The sequence below is a fragment of the Moschus berezovskii genome, chromosome 28 (genome assembly GCF_049115385.1).
Source record: "Moschus berezovskii isolate FMDL1 chromosome 28, NW_MosBer_1.0, whole genome shotgun sequence".
Classification (NCBI taxonomy): domain Eukaryota; kingdom Metazoa; phylum Chordata; class Mammalia; order Artiodactyla; family Moschidae; genus Moschus; species Moschus berezovskii.
Window position 1 is genome coordinate 15,123,859 of NC_142487.1, and position 24,150 is coordinate 15,148,008.

General features: G+C 36.9%; 1 protein-coding gene and 1 pseudogene across 10 annotated transcripts in view; one reads left to right on the top strand and one right to left on the bottom strand.

Annotated features, from left to right (window-relative positions):
• The window catches only part of PIAS2 (protein inhibitor of activated STAT 2), a 120,135-nt gene that overhangs the window by 27,942 nt on the left and 68,043 nt on the right, over positions 1–24,150 (bottom strand). For 9 of the 10 annotated variants that reach the window (XM_055417302.2, XM_055417301.2, XM_055417303.2 and 6 more), the window contains 5 exons: positions 23,939–24,099; positions 15,209–15,342; positions 12,752–12,923; positions 5,312–5,451; positions 952–989 (listed from right to left, as the gene is read on the bottom strand). In XM_055417302.2, coding sequence (XP_055273277.1) covers positions 952–989; positions 5,312–5,451; positions 12,752–12,923; positions 15,209–15,342; positions 23,939–24,099 — 645 coding nt within the window. The other variant, XM_055417308.2, reaches the window with a different exon arrangement.
• Positions 6,517–6,908, top strand: LOC148773579 (small ribosomal subunit protein eS25 pseudogene; annotated as a pseudogene).

The window sequence follows — 24,150 nt, forward strand, 5'->3', positions numbered from 1 at the left end:
ATCCTCAAGGTTCCAAGATGATTTTTTAAAAAGGATGGTTCACCTAAAAATCAGTAATACTTTAATCGTGAAGAATCTATCTCCTAGAAAAATACATAGATATTTTGCTATAGAATCTACTGATGTAACAAAGTCAATTTAGGGTGAAAAGAAACTTCTCTTTTTGTGCCTGTCACCTTGGGCCCAAACTTCCAGTACTGTTTGCGTGATCAAACCGTATTAAACCAGGAAGCTGATACACAGCCTGTGGTCAGCTGATTCTGAGCAGCCTACCAAGGCAGTGACCCACGGTTCTTCCTCTATCCGGCCCCACTCTCGACACTTCTAAGTCTCTTTCTCGGTCTGCTTTTCCCATCAGCTTTCTTTGTGCCTTTTCCTCCTCTGCTATAAGCCTATCAGGGGAGTCTGTGCTCAATGCAAGGTCTTCCTGGTGGGACACGGGAATACTAGTTTCTTATCTCCGACAGAGAAAACACGAATGGTTGGTTTATAGCAATTTTAGGTGAGGGCGTCTTCAAAGTTTAAATTTGACTGCCTTTAAAAACTAGGAAGAATCAAGCTAATGATTCAATCTGTTTAATCAGCTTCAGCCATCTTCTATGTACAGAACAAGTGTTTTACAAATTATCTCTATAAAGTTTCAACATTTCCAGTCATCCAGCACTGCTGCCCTCATTTTAATCATTCAAATGCTTGTTAAGAAATGCCAAATGATTACATTAAACTAAACAAAAAATAATTTAAAATGCTAGTAGTAAAGGTCAAAATATCATAAACTGAAAAACGTCATGCCTCCAAGTAAAACTGTGAAATCTTTATAGAAGTACTTTCGTTCCATCAATTCAAGTAACTGAGAGTTGACTGTCCTGATTTTATGCAACTGGTCATTTTTAGTTAGTGACACAACGAACAATCCAATACAAATTAGTTGCTTAAATTCAGGATACATACCTGGGGATCAACTGGAATAAGGGAAAGAAAATCCAAACCTAAAACAAAAATGTTCTGTTAATAGTTGTCTCATATTTTGGAGACAAGAATTATTTCCCCAAATCATTTTTTATTTCAGTCATAGAACACTTGGGTTAAGTCCTTACCATTCTGCTGCAGGGAAGTTCTATACCACATTCAGGATATCTCAGAATATTTATGTGCATAAAACCCCAAAATGTACATATGTCTTGACAAAACAACTGGAAAAACCATCCCCAGAGGCTTAAAAGGGGTAGAGGAGTCTAAAATTTAAATAGAACTAGTCAAAGCAAATTTTCACTCAGCAGAATGAGAAGCAATAAAATGAAGAGATGATTATCTGGACTGAGACATTAAAAAAAAACATGCTTAGCCTCTTAAGACACTTCACATTTATTTTTTAGAAATACACATGCAGCTTCATCTAAAGTATCACTTCTTAAACAAAAAAATGTCTACTTCACGGACAGCTCTCTGTCCCCCGGTTCCCACAACAAAAGTAGTAGTACACAGTTCAACACGCTGCATAAAGCAAGCACTTCCTAACTGCTGCTTACTAACAAGCTCAATCTTGCCAAGGTGTACTGGGTTATAAGCCAACGCAGTTTTCTAAAGATTTGGGATCCTCCAATCATACTCTAGAAATAGAAAAGTGACAAAAGGTTGCCCAGTAATACTGCTTTGAAATATTAAAGTTATAACAATAAATAATAAAATCTTCATGTCTGTAAAGTCTAGCAATAAACTTTAAGGTCAGTTCCCCTGGACCTCTGTTTGACTAAATTCTAAAACATTAAAAAAAAAAATCATATATTAGGTATAAGATTACTAAGGCCAATTTCTATTTATTCTATGAATCTTTATATCACGGTATTCAATGTCACCTCAAGTACAATAATTGTAACGGAGTGTACTATGATACTGGACTGTTAGTCTAAATAGAGAATATTAGTGGGAAATGATAGTTAAAATATTTAATAACCTGTACGAATATAACTGATAAATCAAATGTCTAACTTTATCCCCTTATAATCTCTAAATAAGGGTATAATGATAGTACTTATTGAATAATACAAGCTGTAGCACCAATCATTTGAAAGCAGTCATTTAATTTCTAAAGGATTTTTGAAAACTGCTGACATGACTTGTCATTTCTTATGCCTATCACTAGCTGTAAATACAAGACTTGAGCCAACACTGGACAAAGGGAGTCATAACCAATTTTTCCAAAGAGTTCCCCATTAAAGTGATACTAAGGAGGTGATATACTTCAGCAAGCAAGTTTCTCTTCACACCAACAATACTGCTGAGTAAATCCTCTCGCTGCAGCTGAACAGTAATTCAAAATCTGTCTAGCCCTTAGAATATCATCTGCAAGTTTTATATATTCAGCATTTCTATTATCGGATGATTATTTCATGTGTGGTAACAGTCTATTGATAAGATACTTTAATCTATATCTTTTGACATCTCATCCAGGGATAATTGAATATGATAACTTATACAATGCCATAATAAAAGTATCTAGAAATTTTTCTGAAATTTTGGTTGAAATCCACTGTATTTCCCTAGCTGTATTATACAGGTGCTGTCTACACAAAACTCAATAATGTTTCAATGTAAATATTTCTCACTGAAACCACTGTCTCTCCAACAGTAACACTGAAGCTTGACACAGTATTTCAGATGTTATTCCTTCTATTAAAAAACTATTATCAACAATGTCTTATAATTCTACCTTGTAAGTATAGACTATGAAAACTCTTACATGAAACAGATGAAGCTTCACGAATAGTGATTAAAACATTATTGCCTTAATATTTTATAAAAGTTCAGTAAAATGCTGTTCTTATTTCACCATAAGTTTGAACTGCAATGATACACTGTATTGTGTTTTCACTCTTAAGTATTTCATAATTATCTTAACTAAAAAAGCAGGTAGTTTTAAAAATTATGATGGTACATTCTAAACGCTTTTCTCAATACTGATAAATCTGTAGTTTTTAGATTTTAAATGCTTCTTCATGTAAAACTGACTCTGTATGTCTTATTAATAACAACATATTTTATTTACTTGAGCCATGAAGTTTAACAAAACATAACTGCTACATGATTAAATAAGTAAATGTTTAGCACTTTCAAATTTTAATGATACAGCTTTTGAGCACCATTCGCACCTGACAACATGGCACTAGCAATAATAAGGCAGTCATATTTTTTCGTGAAATAATCAAGCTGTTTTCCATTCCACAAATACAAATTATGTTTTATTTTTGCATTCACTGTTGCACAGTATCAGAAGATGTTCCAAGCTGCAGTTCATTATTAATATCATTTCTTCTTTGTTCTCCTGCAGATTCAGAAGATTCATGTTTATGATGTTTAAAAGGAATGTTAAGAAATGTATTAAGAGTTTGTCATCTCTCAATTCTTGGTATTCTATTTAATATTTTATTATAAATTATTAAATTTATAAATATCAAGACTCTGTACAGTATGACTAATTACATAAAAATTATGCACAAAAAAATCCCCAAAGTAATTACTAATTACAAAAGAGCATATTAACAGTAAAACCCAAATAAAAACTAAACTATTTAGATCAAGTACTACATAATTCATAAATGACAGTAAACTGGTAACTCTTCTAAAGTACAGTAGATCCTATTCTATTCCGTTTATCAACTAATAAGAAAGTCTTTTAACATTTTAATAATCAGTATTACTATACTAGCTTATAATGGCTAAATATCAGTCCTGGATAATAGCCTTAGTTCTTACCAGCTTGAAATGTATTTTATGAAATACACAATTAAAATATTTTATTGCATTTTCTCAAATCTGTACATTTTATAAAGTAAATAACTTTATGCCCAAATTTTGAAATATAAATTCTCTGAAATTAAAAATTCATCCAAACTCACACAATTCAAAAACTAACAGAGCAAGTGATTTTTACATTGTATCTATTCTATTGCTAAATGGCCAGAGTCACTTAGTAAACAGAGAATGTTCATTATCTTTTTTGTCAGGATTTTTTAATTCAAGATCTTTAGGAAATGAATTCTTCTGGAATGCTTATTTGTAACACATATTAAGATGACATGCAGAAACCTTTCAACTTCATTTAAAACTCGCCACAGTTAAAAGAAAACATGGAGTTAGGAATTAAGACTCTGACTTTCCCTCTTTCTTATGGACCAGGAAACTTCACCTGTAACTCAAGACCAAGCTTTTATCAGCAATGACTCTGTAACTGGTGCTGGCTGGGTTTACAGTTTTTTTTTTTTAAATAACCAATTCTCAAAGAACACGTGGAGGAGATATTTAAGAACCAAAAAGCTTTCAACATTTTTTTTTTATGGATACTATTTTTAGTCTACTCTTTTCCATTAAATTATATTCAAACTGAATAAACTCTGAACAAGTTTCAAGTGACAAAATTACACCGGACCAGATTACACAACTATCAACTGTCCCAACAACACAAATTTTACCCAATAGAATATATATTGTTCTTAAAATAAAGACCTTAACTTATTGGGCCAAGAAGAATAAATCACAGGTCAAAATTAACTTCCTAAATCCAGAAAGGAAAATTAATAACAGGAGGAGGTAACTGAATTTCAACAAAAGGGCCCTTCAAAGAGAAGGGAAGTCATAAAGTCACTGCTTCTAAACTTGTGCCAATCTGATCTATGAAAAAACTTGATACTAAGGTAATTCAGGCAGCCATGAAGTTTTTAACTGTTAATATACATATAAAAGATATCTCTAAACCAACACAACATTGTAAAGCAATTATCCTTCAATTTAAAAATTTTTTTTAAAAAAAGGATAACCCTAAATACTCAGGAGTGTTGTGGGAAAAGAGCAGGCAGATCCTATTTTTACAGGGTAAAGCTGGTAGGCAACCTGACCTCGTAGTATACAAGTATATTCTGAAGTTGTGATGGGCTACCAAGAAGTGATGTGCTTTTAGAAAAGAAAAGTATGAGAAAACATTCTCCCTAACCTGTGAAGCTTCCATGAAAAATAAACCAAGAAAAAGTCTCTCTGTGATACATTCTCCATGCGGGACAATAAATTCTGTAAAATTTTCCCACTATCCTACTCTATTTCCTCCCAACAAAATCAATAGATTGCTCAGTAGTTAAAATGATAGCAACTGAACGTGATTAATATTTAAAACAGGTATCACCTTTACAGGAACCCTTTCCTTAGCAATTTCCTTTGCATTTTTATTGAAGATACTTAAATTATATTTGCTTCACAGATTAAGATAAAAATTAAATGGTAAAAAAAAAATTGATAAAAAACAAAACAACTCTTCACATACCTGGCAGATCTGAGGACATGCTTGAGATTGGCGTGTGGTGGAATGGTACTGAGTAGTCTGTTAATGAAGGCGGAATAGCAGCAGGATCAACCGAAGTCACACTGGGCACCCTTACAGAAGATGGCTGATACATGAGAACCCTGTTTTAAATAGCATGGGAAATTACAAACAATCTGGCTGTTAGTTCACAGGAGAGAAGAGCTGTACTACCGGGCATTCTCAATCGTAAGTTCACTAAGCTTCAAAACAACTAGATGGCAGCTACTCACTACACAAAACTCCACTCACTCTCCTCTTTCATAACAGTCTTCACTTTAACATGAACATACGCTGCCTCTCAATAGCAGCTGTGATATAAGAGCAAGGTGGCACTAAAACATAAAGAACTCTGCTGGAGCAAAACAGAACTCTGAACCACAAACAGGAATATACGCTACACACTGCTTTTATTAATGTATGTGTAACATGCACGTGATATTAGTAAGTTACATATAAAGAAATTTAGAAATAAAATAGAAGACTCCTAAAATTTGATTTAAATCAGGGTATCTTTATGAGTAAAGCTACTTACTTACTACAGCTCAACCATAATTCCTTCCATTATAACATGAATTGTGTTAATTATTAGCACTCTTATCTGGGAATCACCTGAGTAAAGACAGTCCTAAAGCCAGCCAGTCTGATAAAAACCAGTAGCAATCAGAAAAGAAATTAGATTAAGAATAAAACATTCAGGATTTAAGACATAATATTCAGAAATAAAAACACTAGCTACCATGATACCATCTACTCTTTTAGGAGGGCTATGACTTTGAAATTCACTGTTCATGCTACTAAAAACACAAATTAAATATACTTAAGATACACTTTATTACTGGTATTTATACATATATGTATACACACTGTATATATATACTATAATTACTTTATAATTTCAAGAAGCAATATGGTTAAACATATTTTTGACGAAGTTCAGGAAAAAAGAGAAATGATTTTGCATTCTTCCCAGTTAATATTCATTATATCTTAGTCCAGAGTAAATGATTAAAAGTCCTCAAGAAAACTTCTTAAATATATACATATATATATATATATAAAAGAAACTAAGCAACATCATGGACCCTCTGGTTGACGGTGACCATCTTTTTGTCCCAACATCTTAGTGAGGCTGCAGGGGTAGTAGCAGCTGCTCGCCAATCTCTGAGATGCTACCCAAGGATGACAAGAAAAAGTAGATGCCAGAAAGCCAGCCAAGAAAGACAAACACCCAGTGAACAAGTCTGGGGGCAAGGCCAAAGGCAAAATATGGGACAAGCTCAATAACCTAGTCTTGCCTGACAAAGCCACATATGCCAGACTAGGTAAGGAAGTTACTGACTACAAGCTTAAAACCTCAGCTGTTGTCTCCAACAGACTGAAGACTAGCAGCTCCTTGGCCAGGGCAGCCCTTCAGGAGCTACTTAGTAAAGCATCCATTAAAGTGGCTTCAAAGTACAGAGTACAAGTAATTTAAACCAGAAACACCAAAGGTGAAGATGCCCCAGCTTCCAGTAAAGATGCAGAGAGAGGTCCCACCACTGTACATTTTGAAAAATAAAACTTTAGTAAATTTGAGGAGGAAAAAAGAAGAGTAGGGGACGGGGACACATGGACATGAGGTCATCAGGACATTAAGGTCAGTATTCCAAAGCAGCACCAGTAAACTACTGTGAGCTCAATGAGAGAGGCACAATGTCCATAGCTGGAAGGGATCACTACAAAGATGACGGACAACTGACAGAAACAGTGCGTGCGTGTGTGCCATCAGTCACTAGGTCATGTCTGACTCTCTGAGACCCCATGCACTGCAGCCCACCAAGCTCCTCTGGTCCATGGATCTCCCAGGCATGAATTCTGGAGTGGGTTGCATTTCCTCTTCCAGGGGATCTCCCCTACCCAGGGATCAAACCAGCATCTCCTGCAGCCTCTGCACTGGCAGGAGGATTCTCCTCTACCACTGAGCCCTGTTATTCTGTACTATTTTTCAAAAAACACAGACGTCGCTGGAAAGGAGGAAAACAAAGTCATCATGAGAGGATATACGTGGCTGTGTTGGCAAATGCTAGTCTCAGAGAAGCAAGTGAACTTCTTCTGATCTATTTGGGAATCACAGGAAATACAGTATGCTTGAGACAATAACACAAGCTAAGTATTTCCAAACACATTTCCCAGACGGAGGTGGAGACAGACAGGAAGAGCAGCCTGCCTCGGTTAGAATCAGGAGGTTTCTTGGACGCCAGTGTTACCTGGCAACCTAAAACGACGAAAGTAGATGCTGGACGAGGAAAGAGAAAACCTGAGATGAGCTCAAGTATGTATGTCATATTAAAGCACATCTTCTTCTGGAAGTCTGAAGACAGTGGTCCTCTACAAGGATGAAAGTAGAACAGGAAATCACCGGAAGTGTTTCCAAATTACACACGATCCTACCTCCCACACAGGAATGTGCATCAGAAACTGGGGCATGGGGTCACGGGAATAAGAAGGAAGTAAGAGACTGGCGTATGCCAGTACTCACAGGGGGTGTAAACTGAAAAATAAATAAAGAAATAAAAAGTGGCTCTGATTATGTCACACTGGAGACTGTCTTTTCTCTTGGTCCTCAACTGACCTTTCAATCTGGATCAGATTCACAGCAAACAACAACACTCACTTTCCCTTCCTGGCCCTTTACTTACACCTGCAGAGAAGTGAGGTCAATGTCCCAATGCACTCGTCACCATAGTAACCCTTAACTACTGCACTTCTTCTGCTCTCATAACATAAAACTCTGAGTGATTAACTATTCCTTGTTTCACCAATATAAAATGCTACCACAACATGTAAAACTGTCACAATCCAGTGACAGTACAAATTATTAAATTAACATCAACAATCTCAGCAAATATCTGAAAAATTAAACAATTCAGTGTTAAGTTAAATCTGATTACCTGAACTTTGTAACATTAAACAAACTCAACTTTACAAAGAATGGGTAAAATTCACCATTTGTTAAGATTATCAAATCAGAAGCATCACAAAGATCACATTCGGAAAGGTAAACAACTCTAAGCCTGAGAAAAAATAGATGTATTTATAGATATAGGAACCATGGCGAAATCTAAATGGCTATGTCTGGTGGAATTATGGGTGTAAGTATGTGATGCTATAAAATAATAAAAACATTTTTTAAAGCTTTTGTTACTTCCTCCTCATAGGATTGGCAAATACACACACAGGCCTATATGTACATTATGCATTATGTACACATATAAATTTTTATAGCTTTATGCATAATATCAGTGAAAAGGTTGACTTAAAACTCAACTTTGAAAAAACTAAGATCATGGCATCTGGTCCCAGCACTTCACGGCAAACAGATGTGGAAACAGTGAAAGATTTTATTTTCTTGGGTTCCAAAATCTCTGCAGAAAATGACTGCAGCCATGAAATTAAAAGATGCTTGTTCCTTGGAAGGAAAGCTATGACAAACCTAGACAGCATATTATTTTTTGTCTGTTTTTTGTTTTCATGTAACAAAAAAGAGTTATTGGGAAGTTTGTCAAATATAAGATGAATAATAACAATGGCCAAAATATGTCACTTTTCCAATGCTTTACTGTCATTGCCATTATTTCATTCAACCCTCACAATAACTTAATGAGTTGCACATTATTATTATTTCTATTTTACAGATGAGAAAACTGAGCTTACAAAATTCCCGAAGTCACACAGTTAATACAGAGCTGAAAATGTTACAGGTTGTTTACTGTCACCTTTAGTTCATCATATTTAAATAGAAAGTCATTATCCTTGTCCTCAAGTCAGCTCTATTTCTGTCAGTGATACCAGACAGCACATTACTAATAAAGAGAAGAGACATCACTTTGCCGACAAAGGTTGGTACAATCAAAGCTACAGTTTTTCCAGTAGTCATGTATGGATGTGACAGCTGGACCATAAAGAAGGTTGAGTGCCAAAGAATTGATGCTTAAGAACTGTGGTGCTGGAGAAGACTCTTGAGAGTCTCTTGAACTGCAAGGAGATCAAACCCGTCAATCCTAAAGAAGATCAACCCCGAATATTCATTGGAAGGACTGATGCTGAAGCTCCAGTATTTTGGGCACCTGATGTGAAGAGTATGATCTACTCAATGGACATGAGTTTTATCTATAAACCTGAAATTCACCAGGTGTTCCCACTTTATGATCATAAAAATGTTTTAAAAGATTCAATTCTGCTACCAGTTCCTAATGATTCTTAAACTATCTCTAATCTTTGTTTCCTGTCTTGAGAATACCCCTTTATTAATGACAAAACAATCATTCAATTTCCAAGACATGGGGTAGGGGCATAATATTTTAAAATTATCTATAAATTTAGAAAAACATCAGAGGTTTTCTAAAAGTCTTATTTTCCCTCTATTTCCCATTTGCTTACTAACACTAAGAAGCCCTATGATAAATTTACACCTCAGGGAAAATTTCCAGATGCTGACACAAAACAGAGGACATGAGAAGAATGACCAGACACAAAACCAGAAGAAAAAAAAAAAATCTACCACAGTATGGTCTCCACCGTGACGCCTGCACAGGTGGCATCCACTCTACCTTGACACAGAAAATGTGATTTTAACACAAAACATCAACGCTCTTAGTGTTCAGAAAACTCCAATGGAAAGTTTTCATGTATCCTTCCTCTACTGGACTTGTATCTGCCAAATGCTATAACAAAGAATAAACTTAACCCAGTTCATCAATGACTCCCGTTCAAGACCTACAAGGTAAATATCACATTTTCTTTTCCTGGCTTCACAGATTCAGTCCTTAGACCCACTCATCCATCAGGCTACAGTTTCCACCACTCACCATCCTCTTTCTCTCCTCTGGATGCTCTCATTAATACCCTTCTTGATGAAAGCCCAGACTAAAATGGTCTAAGTGAAAGTCATTCAGCCTAAAATGGAATAGAAGTGGCATGGGTATGTATCCTGGATACTCCTTCTTTTATTAATGCAATTTAAGAACAAATCAGCTCAAGTGGTAAACCATTAAGAGAATTCTGACATTTCAGAGAGGTTCTATCTAAATGGTTGTTAATTTACAGAAGGCCATCATCTATTAAGATGATGATATACAGTCCTCCCTCAGTATTCACAGCGGACTGGGTCCAACGACCCTCTCCCCAAAAGGATACCAAAACTCACAGATCCTGAAGTCCCTTACCTAAAATACTGTAGTGTTTGCACATCCTCCATAAGTTAATTCATCTCTAGATTACCTTATACCTTATAATACCTAATACAATGCAAATGCTATGTGAAATAGTTCCTGGTTTTGGAAACTTAAAAAAAAATATTTTCCTCTAGCTATTTCTGATGATCCGCAGTTGCCAGGATCCACAGGTATGGAGAGCTGACTAGTTGTCTATGACAAGATCCATTTTATCAATGTATTTCCCAATTATAAAGCATTCTTGGATAAACTCTACTTGGTATTAAAGGATGCTATTTTAATATATTATTAAATAATTTACTAAGATTGAATTCAGAGTTTTCATTGATCTTCCTAATGTAAGCCTGTTTCACAACAGTTTTCCTATTTGGCTGTTAATGTATAAGTCAAGTTTGGGTATTAAGAATTATGCCAGCTTCATAGAATGAGCGGGGTAGCTGCACTTTACAAACATTTTCACGTGCTGCTGGTTTAGTCACAAATTTCCACCTTATATTCTAAATGTTAGGTTTTTTCTTTTTAACCTAGATGAGACAACATATATCTCTGTGGGAGCTGATCACAGATGTGAACTCTCCTGATTTCTCAGCATGGTGAGGTCATCTCAGATGACCCTTACAGTGAGCCACCAGAGACACCCTCCAAGATGACAGTAACCCTTCAACCTGCTGTGAATCCATCTAACTATATATATGTATACATAAATATCCATCTAACTATACATAAATATCCATCTAACTATATATATATATATATATCCATCTAACTATATACTGTGCAACGTACATTTCCCCAGTGAGTTCTAAAGCATTTCATTAGAGAGTAAACTCTGAAAATATCACATCTAAGCCAGTAAACATTTCAAAACTCTATTTTCATTTTTTATCATTTAAATTCTAGAAGTGCCAACCAAATTGTCTGAAAGAAACCATAAATGATCAGCATCCCAGAAAAAAATCCCAGTTGAAATACTTATTTCATTTTCAGTTCCACTTAGAAAAAAATGCACTCTCACTGTGATGTGGAAATCACATCTGGAAATACAAGTATTTTAACAGTGAAGAAGGAAGCACAGAAAGCTTTAACTCTCCTGGTTTCAAAAGTTAACTGTAAAAAAGGAAATGTTTCAAAAGTGCACCGAGAATATAACTCCACTTGTATAAAATGCCTAGAGAAGGCAAATTTATAGCAATAAAAAGATCAATGGTTGCCTACTGGAGTGTGCATGGGGATTAACTCAAACGAACATGAGAGACGTTTACTGGGTGTTGAGAATATTCCACAACTGAGTTGTGATGATAACTGCGTATCTATGAATTTACTAAAACCACTGAATTGTGCAACTCAAGACTTCAGATGTGGGATTTTATGGTATGTAAATTATACCCCAATAAAGCCATTAGAGAAAAGAAGTGCAATGAGAGGTCAAAAGACAAGACTGGCACACCCAAGTTTGAAATAATACGCTCATGGGATGTCGAGAGAACCCTCTGCTGCTTTCCAGCAGGTTCCAAAATCTCTCAGAAGTATCTATTGCTAATTACTTAAACCTGTCACTTAGATGCCTTACAAATAAATGCTAGACCACATTTACTTGCACACACTGTGCCTTGGAGATGGTGACAAGGGAAGGCAATCATTTTTTACTGAGAAAATTACCATGGGCCTGAATCAGGCTGAGCTCTTGCATTATCTTATTGAAACCTGAATATAATCTTATGAGGTAGGCATTATTTAACCCCATTTTACAGAACAGGAAAAGGAGGCTCAAACAAGTGAAGTATTTCATCCAAGATCACAGAAAGAGTAAGCAATGGTGTCAAAATTAGAATCCACACTGGTCCGACTGAAGTTACACACTCCACACGCTCCACTTCCTCATGGTGGTCTGTGACGCCAAACTTACTCCTTACAAAGAGCGTCAAGAAAATAACAGAAAGTGTTCAATATGAAATATTTAGACATGAGAAGACTTCACCCCCCACTTCCCAAAGATGGGAATATCTTCTTCATCAAAATTTGCTTTCCCATGAACAACATGCTCATTTGAAAATATTTCAACTGAACAGAACGCAAATTAAAGTGGCCCTCTATGGTTACGCCACTCTCCAAGAGCCATTTACAAACCTAACCCAAGAACAATTAGTTCCAAGTGTAATAAACGATAGTGAACTATAAATTCACAAACCCTTTGGTTGGGCTGCTTTGTGTTTCTGACATAAAGATGCATTTCCTTTTGGCAGGAGGGCCTTCCTCTTCATCAGAAGAGCTTTCTACTGTTAGGTCAATGACATCCACTTTCTTCTTGCTTGCCTCACTGGCTACAGTCACTGCACAAGGCTTACTGAGGACAGCTGAAGCTACATGGAGGGAACAGAGGGGGGAAAAAAGTGAGAGGTGTAACACAAGCTCTAACCGTAAGTTTTAAACTGTGCAGCACGTCCTGGAGAATACACAGCCCATTAAGTCCATACTCGTCCCACGGACAGAGACTAACTCTCTAACTTCAGACATCCATCTATAAAACGACTGCTTACCTAGGAGACAGAGGGAGCACTATGCCTTGTGAGAAGACCAAAACCTCTTTCAGATGGCACCTGCCGAGTTATCTCCGCAGTGCTGCCAGTAGACCCGTGTAGATCCTGCTCCTCACACTAACTCCCCGGTGAGGACTCACATTATAGACAGACATCCGGAGTTAAGGGGCTGGTCTCTGGCCATGGAAAAGAGTATGTGGCTTTACTGGCTGTGTATTCTCACAGACGTGGTAGTATTAAGTCAGAATCAGACACTTCCATTCTAACAAAGCAGTGGTGCTTATATCAAAGAATACATAAGCTTTCACCACAAGATAGAATTGGATAAAATGTTCACCTTGATAATATCAGTTGAAAAAAACCCCAACTATCTCACTTTAACAAGTTACTCAGACATTCAAAGTTTTTCTTACCAATTACCTTCTTAGGTTCTCCTTTCTGCCCACTTCCATAGTCTTACACAATATGTTAACTCACTATTTCAAAGAAAATACATTATGCTCTATAATCCACTTAGGAGGAAATGCATGCTACTTGATAATGGAAAAAGCAGTGGCAACTAATTAAATCACTATTTTTCTCACATATGAGGGAGACCTTGATCATTCCCACAGGTTCAGTAACAACACAGGAGAATGATTAATACTGACATAAAATCCTTTACTTTTTCCTCTCTTCCTACTCTGAACACCTATTATTCATTACATTGCCAGAATGTGAAACACAGTCAGCACAAAACTCCCTGAGTGGACTATGTTGGACAAAAAGAAACTAGGTTCACCTGCAGGTTTCAATTTCTCAGATGGCCCTGAATTTCCCCACTCAGCATGGACATCACAGGGAGTTGAAGGCTGAGCTTAGTGTAACTCAGGCTCATATTTCTTCTCACAAAGCAATGAGCTTTAAACTCACCTATTCTTTTTTAACCAACTAACCTATGATCATCTTTCCCCACCCTCCATTAATGGAAAATGCAGCCTCTCTAACCACATTTGTCTACTTGGAGTTCCTCCAACAGGTACTCTAAAAACAATTCTGGAAAACTATCCATAGAAATGTCACACAAATTTTCATGTTGTAACAAGCACCACATATTAAGATGATTCTAAAAACTACAAGCAATATATTGGTGAGGATGTGGAGAAAAGGTAACTCTTGATTACTGTTGGTAGGAACGTCAACTGGTGCAGCCACAATGGGAAACAATACGGCAGTTTCTCAAAACACTAAAAACAGAACTACCATATGACCCAGCAATTCCACTCCCAGGTATATATTGAAAAACAAAACAAAAACACTAATTCAAAAAGATGCATGCACCCCAAAGCTCATAATAGCATTATTTACAACTGCCAAGATATGGAAGCAACCCAAGTGCCCATCAACAGATGAACGGATAAAGAAGATATGGTGTCTACACCCCCCCCCACACACGGACATTAAAAACAAACAAAAATTCTGCCACTTGCACCAACATGGATGAACTTGGACAGCATGATGCTAAGTGGAAAAAATCAGACGGAGAAAGACAAATACTAAATGAAATCATCTATATGTGGAATCTAAAAAATATAACTAGTGAATATAACAAAAAAGAAGCACACTCACAGATAGAACAGATTAGTGGTTACAAGTGGGAAGAGGGAAGAGAAGAGAGGCATCAGAGGGTGGGGAAGCAGGAGGCACAAGCTATTAGGTTCAGGATAAGCTCCAAGGATATGTTGTATGACACAGGGAATATAGCCAACATTTTACAATTAACTAGAAATGGAGTATAACCGTTAAAAATTATGAGTCACTGTATTATACACCTTTAACTTTGATAATATTGTACAGCAATTATACTTCAATAAAAAATAAGACGATTGAGATGGTTATTTACTTCATATATGAAAAATATACTATGAAAAGACTGATTATAATGTGGTATAAACCTCTGCACATGTCTTAAGAAGAAAAATCATTTGGGAGAAATAATATGTGTAACAATCGAAAGGTAAACTGAGCACACTGAAGCCCAAACAGTCGTTCTAATGGCCAAGGTTAATGTTACAGGTAACAATACACGAGTCTCACTGCTTTGCTCGCTGCCGACACTCTGCACATACTTTCTATTTTTGGACATGGTTGGCTGGATACTTTCATAGCTTCTTTCTTCGGTCTCATTGGACACCAAGAACCATCTTCTTGGAATTTGATCTCGTCCACATCAGTACAGTCATTGAGAATTTCCATAAAAAGCCTATAAACCAAGTAAGAAGAACAGAAATGTAATTGCATGGCTTTGCTCAAAGGTGAAATATCAAAGTAATACATTTTACCTTGGAGACAAAAGGTATTTTGTATTTTTTGTTTGTTTGCTGTTTTAATACTTCACACTTTACAACAACTATTATCACCTCCTTCCTCCTAGGCTTTATCTCCTCAACAGGCAACAAAAGAGTTAAGTGACTTACTGAGTATCATCTTAAAAATCAGTGATTATACAAAAATAGACACAGCTGGAACATTCTTGCTGGGACTTGCAATAAAGAAACAACCCTCAACGTAACACATAAACCAAACACGAAAATTACTGTTTAAAAAATAATATATAAGATTATCAAGAAAAAAGGATCACAGGGATGGGGAAAGGAGGCAGAAATAGGGACATCGAAGTCTCAATAAATTTAAAATAGCTCAGCATATAAATTATGTTACAGGATCAAAATGAAACTGGAAAACAACTTCAGAAAAATATATAGAAATTAAAACTCATGACACAAAGATAATATTAAAACACTCAGGAAGTATTTTGTACTGAATGGAAATGAAAATATACTAAAATCTGTAGAAGGTAGTTAAAACCATACAATTTTCCATTACAAAAGGATGCAAATTAAGAACCTTACCTTCTACCTAAACAGAACTAGAAAAAAGTAAATTAAAGTGACAATAAACCAGAGAAGGAAAATAACAAAGAACATAAACAAAATAGGAAAAAAATAAAATAGAGAAAAAACAAAGAAGCCAAAAAGCAGGTACTTTAAGATCAATAAAACTGACAAACTTCTAGTCAGATTTAGACTTACTCAAAAAGCAATAGATAACCCAAGGAACCTGTGTCTGTTAAAGAAACTGAATTTGTAAAAACTTTACCACAAAGAAAATTCTAGACCCAAATGCCTTCAGGATGAAATTCTACCAAGTATCTGAGGAGACACGGTATCATGACTTTCCAGCTGACCTATAATGCCAGCATTGTGTGGGTGCTCAGTTGCACAGTCGAGTCTGACTCTGCAACCCCATGAACTGGGGCCCACCAGGTTCCTCTGTCCATGGGATTTCCCAGGCAAGAATACTGGAGTGGGCTGCCATTTCCTCCTCCAGGGCATCTTTCCCACCCAGGGATCGAACCCATGTCTCTTATGTCCCCTGCACTGGCACCACCTGGGAAACCCCATAAGGCCAACGTTACTCTGATAGTAAAAACAGACATTACAGGAAACAAACCACACTCTCTCATGAACTTAGCAAAACAAACCCAACAATAAATATAAAACATAGCAAATCATGACCAAGTGGGGTTTATCTTCAGAATGAAAGGTTAGTATAATATTTGAAAATCAATCAATGCAAATCATGTAAACAGATTAGTCAGTTCAAGACAGCAAGACAAAAATATAAAAGGCATCTAAATTAAAAAGAAGTAAAACTGCCTTTATTCACAAAGTATTAACTTTTCTATACAGAACATTCTATGTTCTCTGTAATGCAATTAGAACTACAAAATGCACTTAGTAGAGTTTCAAGATAGACAAAAATCAACTACATTTCCATATAACAAAGAGAAATTAATACAAAAACCAATACCACATCAAATATGAAATAATTTGATTTCAGACGGAGAATGGCCCTGCTGACTCCTTGATGCTTTTGAACTGTGGTGTTGGAGGAGACTCTTGAGAGTCCCTTGGGCTACAAGGAGATCCAACCAGTCCATTCTAAAGGAGATCAGTCCTGGGTGTTCATTGGAAGGACTGATGTTGCAGCTGTAACTCCAATACTTTGGTGACCTGATGCAAAGAGTTGACTCATTTGAAAAGACCCTGATGCTTGGAAAGATTTGGGGCAGGAGGAGAAGGGGACGACAGAGGATGAGATGGCTGGATGGCATCACCGACTCAATGGACATAGGTTTGGGTGGACTCTGGGAGTTGGTAATGGACAGGGAGGCCTGGCGTGCAGCAGTTCATGGGGTCGCAAAGAGTCGGATACAACTGAGTGACTGAACTGAACTGAATTAATCAACAGATATATATCATATTCATAGATTAAAAGAGTCAATATTGTAAAGTCACCCTGAATCTATAGATTCAACATGATACAAGTTAAAAAAAAACAAAACAGGTTTTTTTCTAATTGACAAGCTCACTCTAAAATGTGCAATGAAATGCAAAAGATCTATCAGTTCAGTTCAGTTCAGTCGCTCAGTCATGACTGACTGCCAAAATAATTTTAAGAAAGAAAGAAATTAGAAGTCTATTACTCTGATTTCCAGACAGTGCAATACTGACACAAACATATACAAATCAACAGAATAAAGTTCAAAGATGAACCCACACACATATGGCAAACTGATTTTTGAAAAAATAATGCAGAGGCACTGCAGTGAGTAAAAGCCAGTCTCTTCAACAAGTGTGGCAGAACAACTGCATGACCATATGCCAGAAACAAAAATGAAACTAAAACCTTGACTTTTATCTCACACCATATACAAAAATTAACTTGAAACAGACAAGACATCTAAGTGTAAAATGCAATGAAAAGACTTCTAAAGAAAGCAAGGAGAAAATCTTTGTTACCCTGGGTTAGGGGAAAACATCTTAGTATGATATCAAAGGCATAGGACATAAAATAAAACTCTGATAGTGTTACTCTGGCCTTAATCCAAGAACTATTGTTCTTTGAAAGACATTGTTAAGAGACTAAAGGGAGGATATGGCACAAAACATTTAAAAATTACATTATCTGATAACAGGACGTACATCCACAATATGTACAGAATTATCAAAACTCAGTAATATGAAAACAAAAAACCCAACTGAAAAATGAGTGAAAATTTAAGCAGTCACTCCACCAAAGATAACACAGAGATGGCAAATTAACACACAAAAAGATGCTCAATAAAGAAATAAGGGAAATGCAAATCCTTTATTTGCATTAAATCCACGATGGAGTACAACCATACAGCTGTAGATTGTCTGAAGTCTGACAATGCCCAACGCTGGGGAGACTGTGGAGCAACTAGAACTCTCACACACTGCCACTCGGAACATAAAACAGTACAATCACACTGGAAAGCAGTTTGGCAATTTACTGAAAAATTAAGCGTACGCCTAGCATGTGACCAGGGACTCCACTCCCGATTACGTACCCGAAAAAAATTAAAACATCAGAACAAAGACCTGGACATGAATGTTGTTAGCGGATTTATTTGCAAGACCCCAAACCAGAAAACAACCCATCAACAAGTGAATTGATAAACTGGGGGCTATCTGTACAATGGAATGCCACTCAGCAATAAAAATGAATAAACTATTGGTACATACAGCAATGTGGACTAACTTCAAAGTAAGTGTACCGAAAAAAAAATAAGTTAGACAAAGGAAATATACTTTATGATACCATGCATACATAGTTCTAGGAAATGCAAAACAACCTATAGAAACAGTAAGCACATTAGTGCCTGACGAGGAAACAGTGAAAGGAAGAGGTCAGAAAGACACGGGAGAAAACCGTTACAACTCATCAGCCGAGCCGAGTCTGACTCTGTGGCCACGAGGACTGTATGGAGCACATCAGGCTCTTCTGTCCTCAACTATTTCCCGGAGTTTGCTCAAATTCGTGACTGAGTTGGTGATGCTATCTAACCATCTCATTCTCTGTCGCCCTCTATTCCTTTCCCCCTCAATTTTTCCCAGCATCAGGGTCTTTTCCAATGAGTTGGTGCTTTGCATCAGGTGACCAAAGAACTGAAGTCTGAGCTTCAACAGTGAACACTGAAGCCTCAGCAACAGTCCTTTCAATGAATATTCAGGGCTGATTTCCTTCAAAATTGACTGGATTGATCTCTTTGCAGTGCAAACGACTCTCAAGAGTCTTCTCCAACATCACAACTCGAAAGCATCAGTTCTTCGGTGCTCAGCCTACATTATGGTCCAACTTTCACATCTGTAGGTAGCTACTGGAAAAGACCACACCTTTGACTGTACTAGACCTTTGTCAGCAAAGTGATGTCTCTGCTTTTTGTTAATAATATGCTGGCTAGGTCTGTCACAGTTATCCTTCCAAGGAGCAAGCCTCTTTTAATTTCATGCTTACAGTCAACATCCAGAGTGATTTTGGAGCTCAAGAAAATAAAATTTGTCACTGCTTCCACTCTTCCCACTTCTTTTTGCCATGAAGTGATAAGCCCAGATACCATGATCTTAGATTTTTGAATGCTAAATTTCAAACCAGCTTTTTCACTCTCCTCTTTCACCTTGATCAAGAGGCTCTTTAGTTACCATTCACTTACTGCTATTAGAGTGCCATCATCTGCTTATCTGAGGTTACTGGTATTTCTCCCAGCAATCCTGATTCCAGCTTGTGATTCATCCTGCCTGACATTTCGCATGATGTACTATGCATGTAAGTTAAATAAAATGGGTAACAACATATAGTCTTGTTGTACTCCTTTCCCAATTTTGAACCAATATGTTGTTCTAACTGTTGCTTCTTGACCCACACACAGGTTTCTCAGCAGACAGATAAGCGGTCTGGTACTTCCACCACTTTAATAATTTTCCATAGTTTTTTTGTGATCCACCCAAAGGCTTTAGTATAGTCAATGAAGAAGTGGATGCTTATCAAGAACTAAACATGTTTGCTTTCTCCATGATCCAACAAATGTTGGCATTTTGATCTCTAGCTCCTCTGTCTCTTTGAAACCCAGCTTGTACATCTTGGTTCAAGTACAGCTAAAGCCTAGATTGAAGGATTTTGAGCATAACCGTGCTAGCATGTAAAATGAGAGCAACTGTATAGCAGTTTGAACATTCTTCAGCTTACTCATTTTTGGGATTGGAATGAAAATTAAACTTTCAATCCCGTGGCCACTGCTGAGTTTTCCAAGTTTGCTGACATACTGGTGCAGCACTTTACTAGCATCATCTTTTAGCATTTTAAACAGCTCAACTGGAATTCCCTCACCTCCAGTTGCTTTCTTCATAGTAATGTTTCTTAAGGCCCACTTGATTGTACACTCCAAGATGTCCAGTTCTAGGTGACTATACCATCACGGTTACCTGGGTCATTAGGACCTTTTTTGTATAGTTCTTCTGTGTATTCTTGCCACCTCCTCTTAATCTCTTCTGCCTGTTAGGTGCTTACCCTTTCTGTCCTTTCTCGTGCCCATCCTTGCATGAAATGTTCTCTTGATCTCTCCGATTTTCTTGAAGAGATCTCTAGTCTTTCCCATTTTGTTGCTTTCCTCTATATTTTTTGCACTGTTCATTTAAGAATGACTTCTGATCTCTCCTTGCTATTCTCTGGAACTCTGCGGTCAGCTGGGTATATCTTTCCCTTTCTCCCTTCCTTTAACTTCTCTTCTTTCCTTAGGTCATTTGTAAAGCCTCCTTGGACAACCGCTTTGCTTTCTTTCATTTATTTTTCTTGGGGATGGTTTTGGTCACTGCCTCCTGTAGTGTTATGAACTTCCATCCATAGTTCTTCAGGCACTCTCTCTACCAGACCTAATCCCTAAAATCTATTTGTCACATCCACTGTATAATCAAAAGGGATTTGATTTAGGTCATACCTGAATGGCCTAGTGGTTTCCCCTACTTCAATTTAAGCCTGAACTTTTCAATAAAGAGCTCATAATCTGAGCCAGTCTACTTCAGGTCTTGTTTCTGCTGACTGTATTGAGCTTCTTCATTTTTGGCTGCAAAGAACAATCAATATGATTTTGGTATTGACCATCTGGTCATATCCATGTGCAGAGTCATCTCCTGGGTTGTTGGAAAAGGGTGTCTGCCATGACCAGTGTGTTCTCTTGACAAAACTTTGTTGGCCTTTGTCCGGCTTCATTTGGGGCTTCCCTGGTGGCTCAAGTGGTGAAGAATCTGCCCACAATGCAGGAGACCTGGGTTTGATCCCTGGGTTGGGAAGATCCCCTGGAGAAGGGAATGGCTACCCATTCCAGAATTTCTTGCCTGGAGAATTCCACGGACATACTTCACTTTGTACTCCAAGGCCAAAGCTGCCTGCCATGTTCGGATATCTCTTGACTTTCTATTTCTGCATTCCAATTCCTTACAAAGAAAAGCATATCTGTTTTTGCTATTAGTTCTAGAAAGTATTGTAGGTCTTCACAGAACTGGTCAACTTCAGTTTCTTTGGTGTTAGTATTTAGTGCACAGACTTGGATCATTGTGATGATGAAGGGTCTGCCTTGGAAACAAACCGAGATCATTCAGTCCTTTTTGAGACTGTACCCCAAATATTGCATTTTAGACTCTTGTTGACTATGAGGGGTACTCCACTTCTTCTACAGATTCTTGCCCACAGTAGTAGATAAAATAGTCATCTGAAAATTCAGATTCCTAAAATGTCCATGTTCAATCTTACCGTCTTCTCCTGGACCACACACAATTTACCTTGATTCATGGAGCTAACATTCCAGGTTCCTATGCAATATTGTTCTTTATAGCATCGGACTTTGCTTTTACCACCAGACACATCCGCAGTTGAGTGTCATTTCCGCTTTGGCCCAGCTGCTTCATTCTCACTGGAGCTATGAGTAACTGCCCTCCACTCTTCCCCAGTAGCATACTGGACATCTTCTGACCTGTAGGGGGCTCATCTTAAGCATCCTATCTTTTAGCCTTTTCATACTGTCCATGGGGTTCTCCAGGCAAGAATACTGGAACGGGTTGTCATTTTCTTCTCCAGCCACCTTGCTTCCCAGGTGGCTCAGTGCTAAAGAATCCACCTGCAAACGCAGGAGCCACAGGTCTGATCCCTGGGTAAAGAAGATCTCCTGAGAAGGAAATGGCAACTCATTCCAGTATTTTTCCCTAGAAACCCATGGACAGAGGAGCCTGGTGAGCTACAGTCCATGGAGTGCCAAAAGAATTGAGAAAACTTCAGATGTGATAGATATATTTGTTATCATATTTCAATGATATTTCAGGTATATGTTGGGTCAAAATGTATCAAATTATACACTTTAAACAGGGATAGTTCTTCTACCACAATAAAACTGATAAAAATGAATGAGGAAAAACGCTACCTTCCTTAGAAGATATAAAACTTTAAATATGTATTCTCTCCAGTTATATGAAAAATAAAATTCCAATCAAAATCAAAACAAGATTTATGTAATTTAAGAACGCTTTCATTCAAGTGAATATGGCCAACTGCAATGACGGTCAAGAAAATTCTGATTCATATGGCCTAAGAGATGTTGATGCATAACAGAAATCCAGTAATTAAAAGTTTTACAGTGATCAATACTTTGATCAACGGCACGAACAACAGCACAGAAATGACACTCGTGTATAAAAATGTTTTAAATGATGGAGGCAGTGTCCTAAGCCTACGAAGGAATAATATTCATTAAGTGTTGGTGAGACTGTTGACCAACAATCAGGTTCGGTGTAGTAATGCGATCACATACTCCCTACCATCAGTTTCTTCCCCATCCCCAGTTCTCTTCACAGAGTTTCATTCTTTACCTTCCAGCACTTAACATTTACTACACAACTGTCTCCATTTTAGACCTGACACGTGGCAAGTATTTAATATGTATTATGTTGAAAGAATTCATGAAGGAATGCATAACAGAATAAAGAACCACATGAATGAAAGGGGGGGAATAAAATCTTGAAGTTTCTGACAAAAAAACTAGTGTTTGTTCAAAAAAAATCTCTGGAACTCTCTAAAACACATTAATAATAAGCAGTATGCCCACAACACAATGCCAAGTATTCAGGAGGCGCACCCTAAAATATGGATGGGCAAAAGGGCATGAAATACGTAACTTATCTCAAATGGTTCAAAGTTTCTGAGAATAGTGATAATCATCTTTTTCTCTCTATACACAGACATACACACACAAAAATACATAGAAATAAGGAGGGAATGTGATAAAACAATATGGCAGAATGTTAACAACAGACACATTATGCCACTGTTAACAATTTCTTGGGAAGTTTGAAATTATTTCAAAGCAAGTTAAAAAGTAAAAGTTTACAGAGAGAAAAAGTCCCATCACTCTTTACTGTCTCATTCCTCTCTACAATAATACTCTTTTCAAACTTAAAAAAAGATGCTGCAGAATTATCTTTAAAGATCTAGGTTATTTTTCACTCTATATTGAATGAAAATGATAATGTATATATACATTACTTACTAACAATTAGGTTGTATTATTTTCCTTAATTTCAATATACACAATATGAGCAATACTGCTTAAGAGTTTGGGCTCCAGAGTCAGAAAAACCTAGAAGTGAATTCCCATTTTTAAACTTACCAGCTGCATAACACAACTCTATTTACCCTACCACTTAATTAGTATGTTTTGGCAGAGACTTCATTGCTCTTCTAGTTCTAGATAAGCAAAATGACATCACTAAGTGGATTTTACCCTCTTTCCTATAGGTAATGAAATATGATCATGGAAAGCAAAAAGAAAAGGAAACTACTCACCCTCTTGCCCCCAACACCGTAATATTGTAAAGATAGAAGGGCCACTAACTACAGTTTAAAAATAAGATTGAGTATAATTAAGTATTACTTTGGGATATACTTACCCATCTAAAATTAGACTTTCATAGGCAGCTTTCTTGTCACACACAGGGCAAATCCAGGTGGGCTTCTTCTCATTCATTTGCAGATAAAGGGCAGCATCAAAACACTGTAGGTGTGTACACGTCACTGCACGGCAGGGGATTGTCAGCCTCATTTTCCCTAACTAGACCACAGGGAAGACAACATGGAAAGTCATTTCAGAAAAGAGAACAAA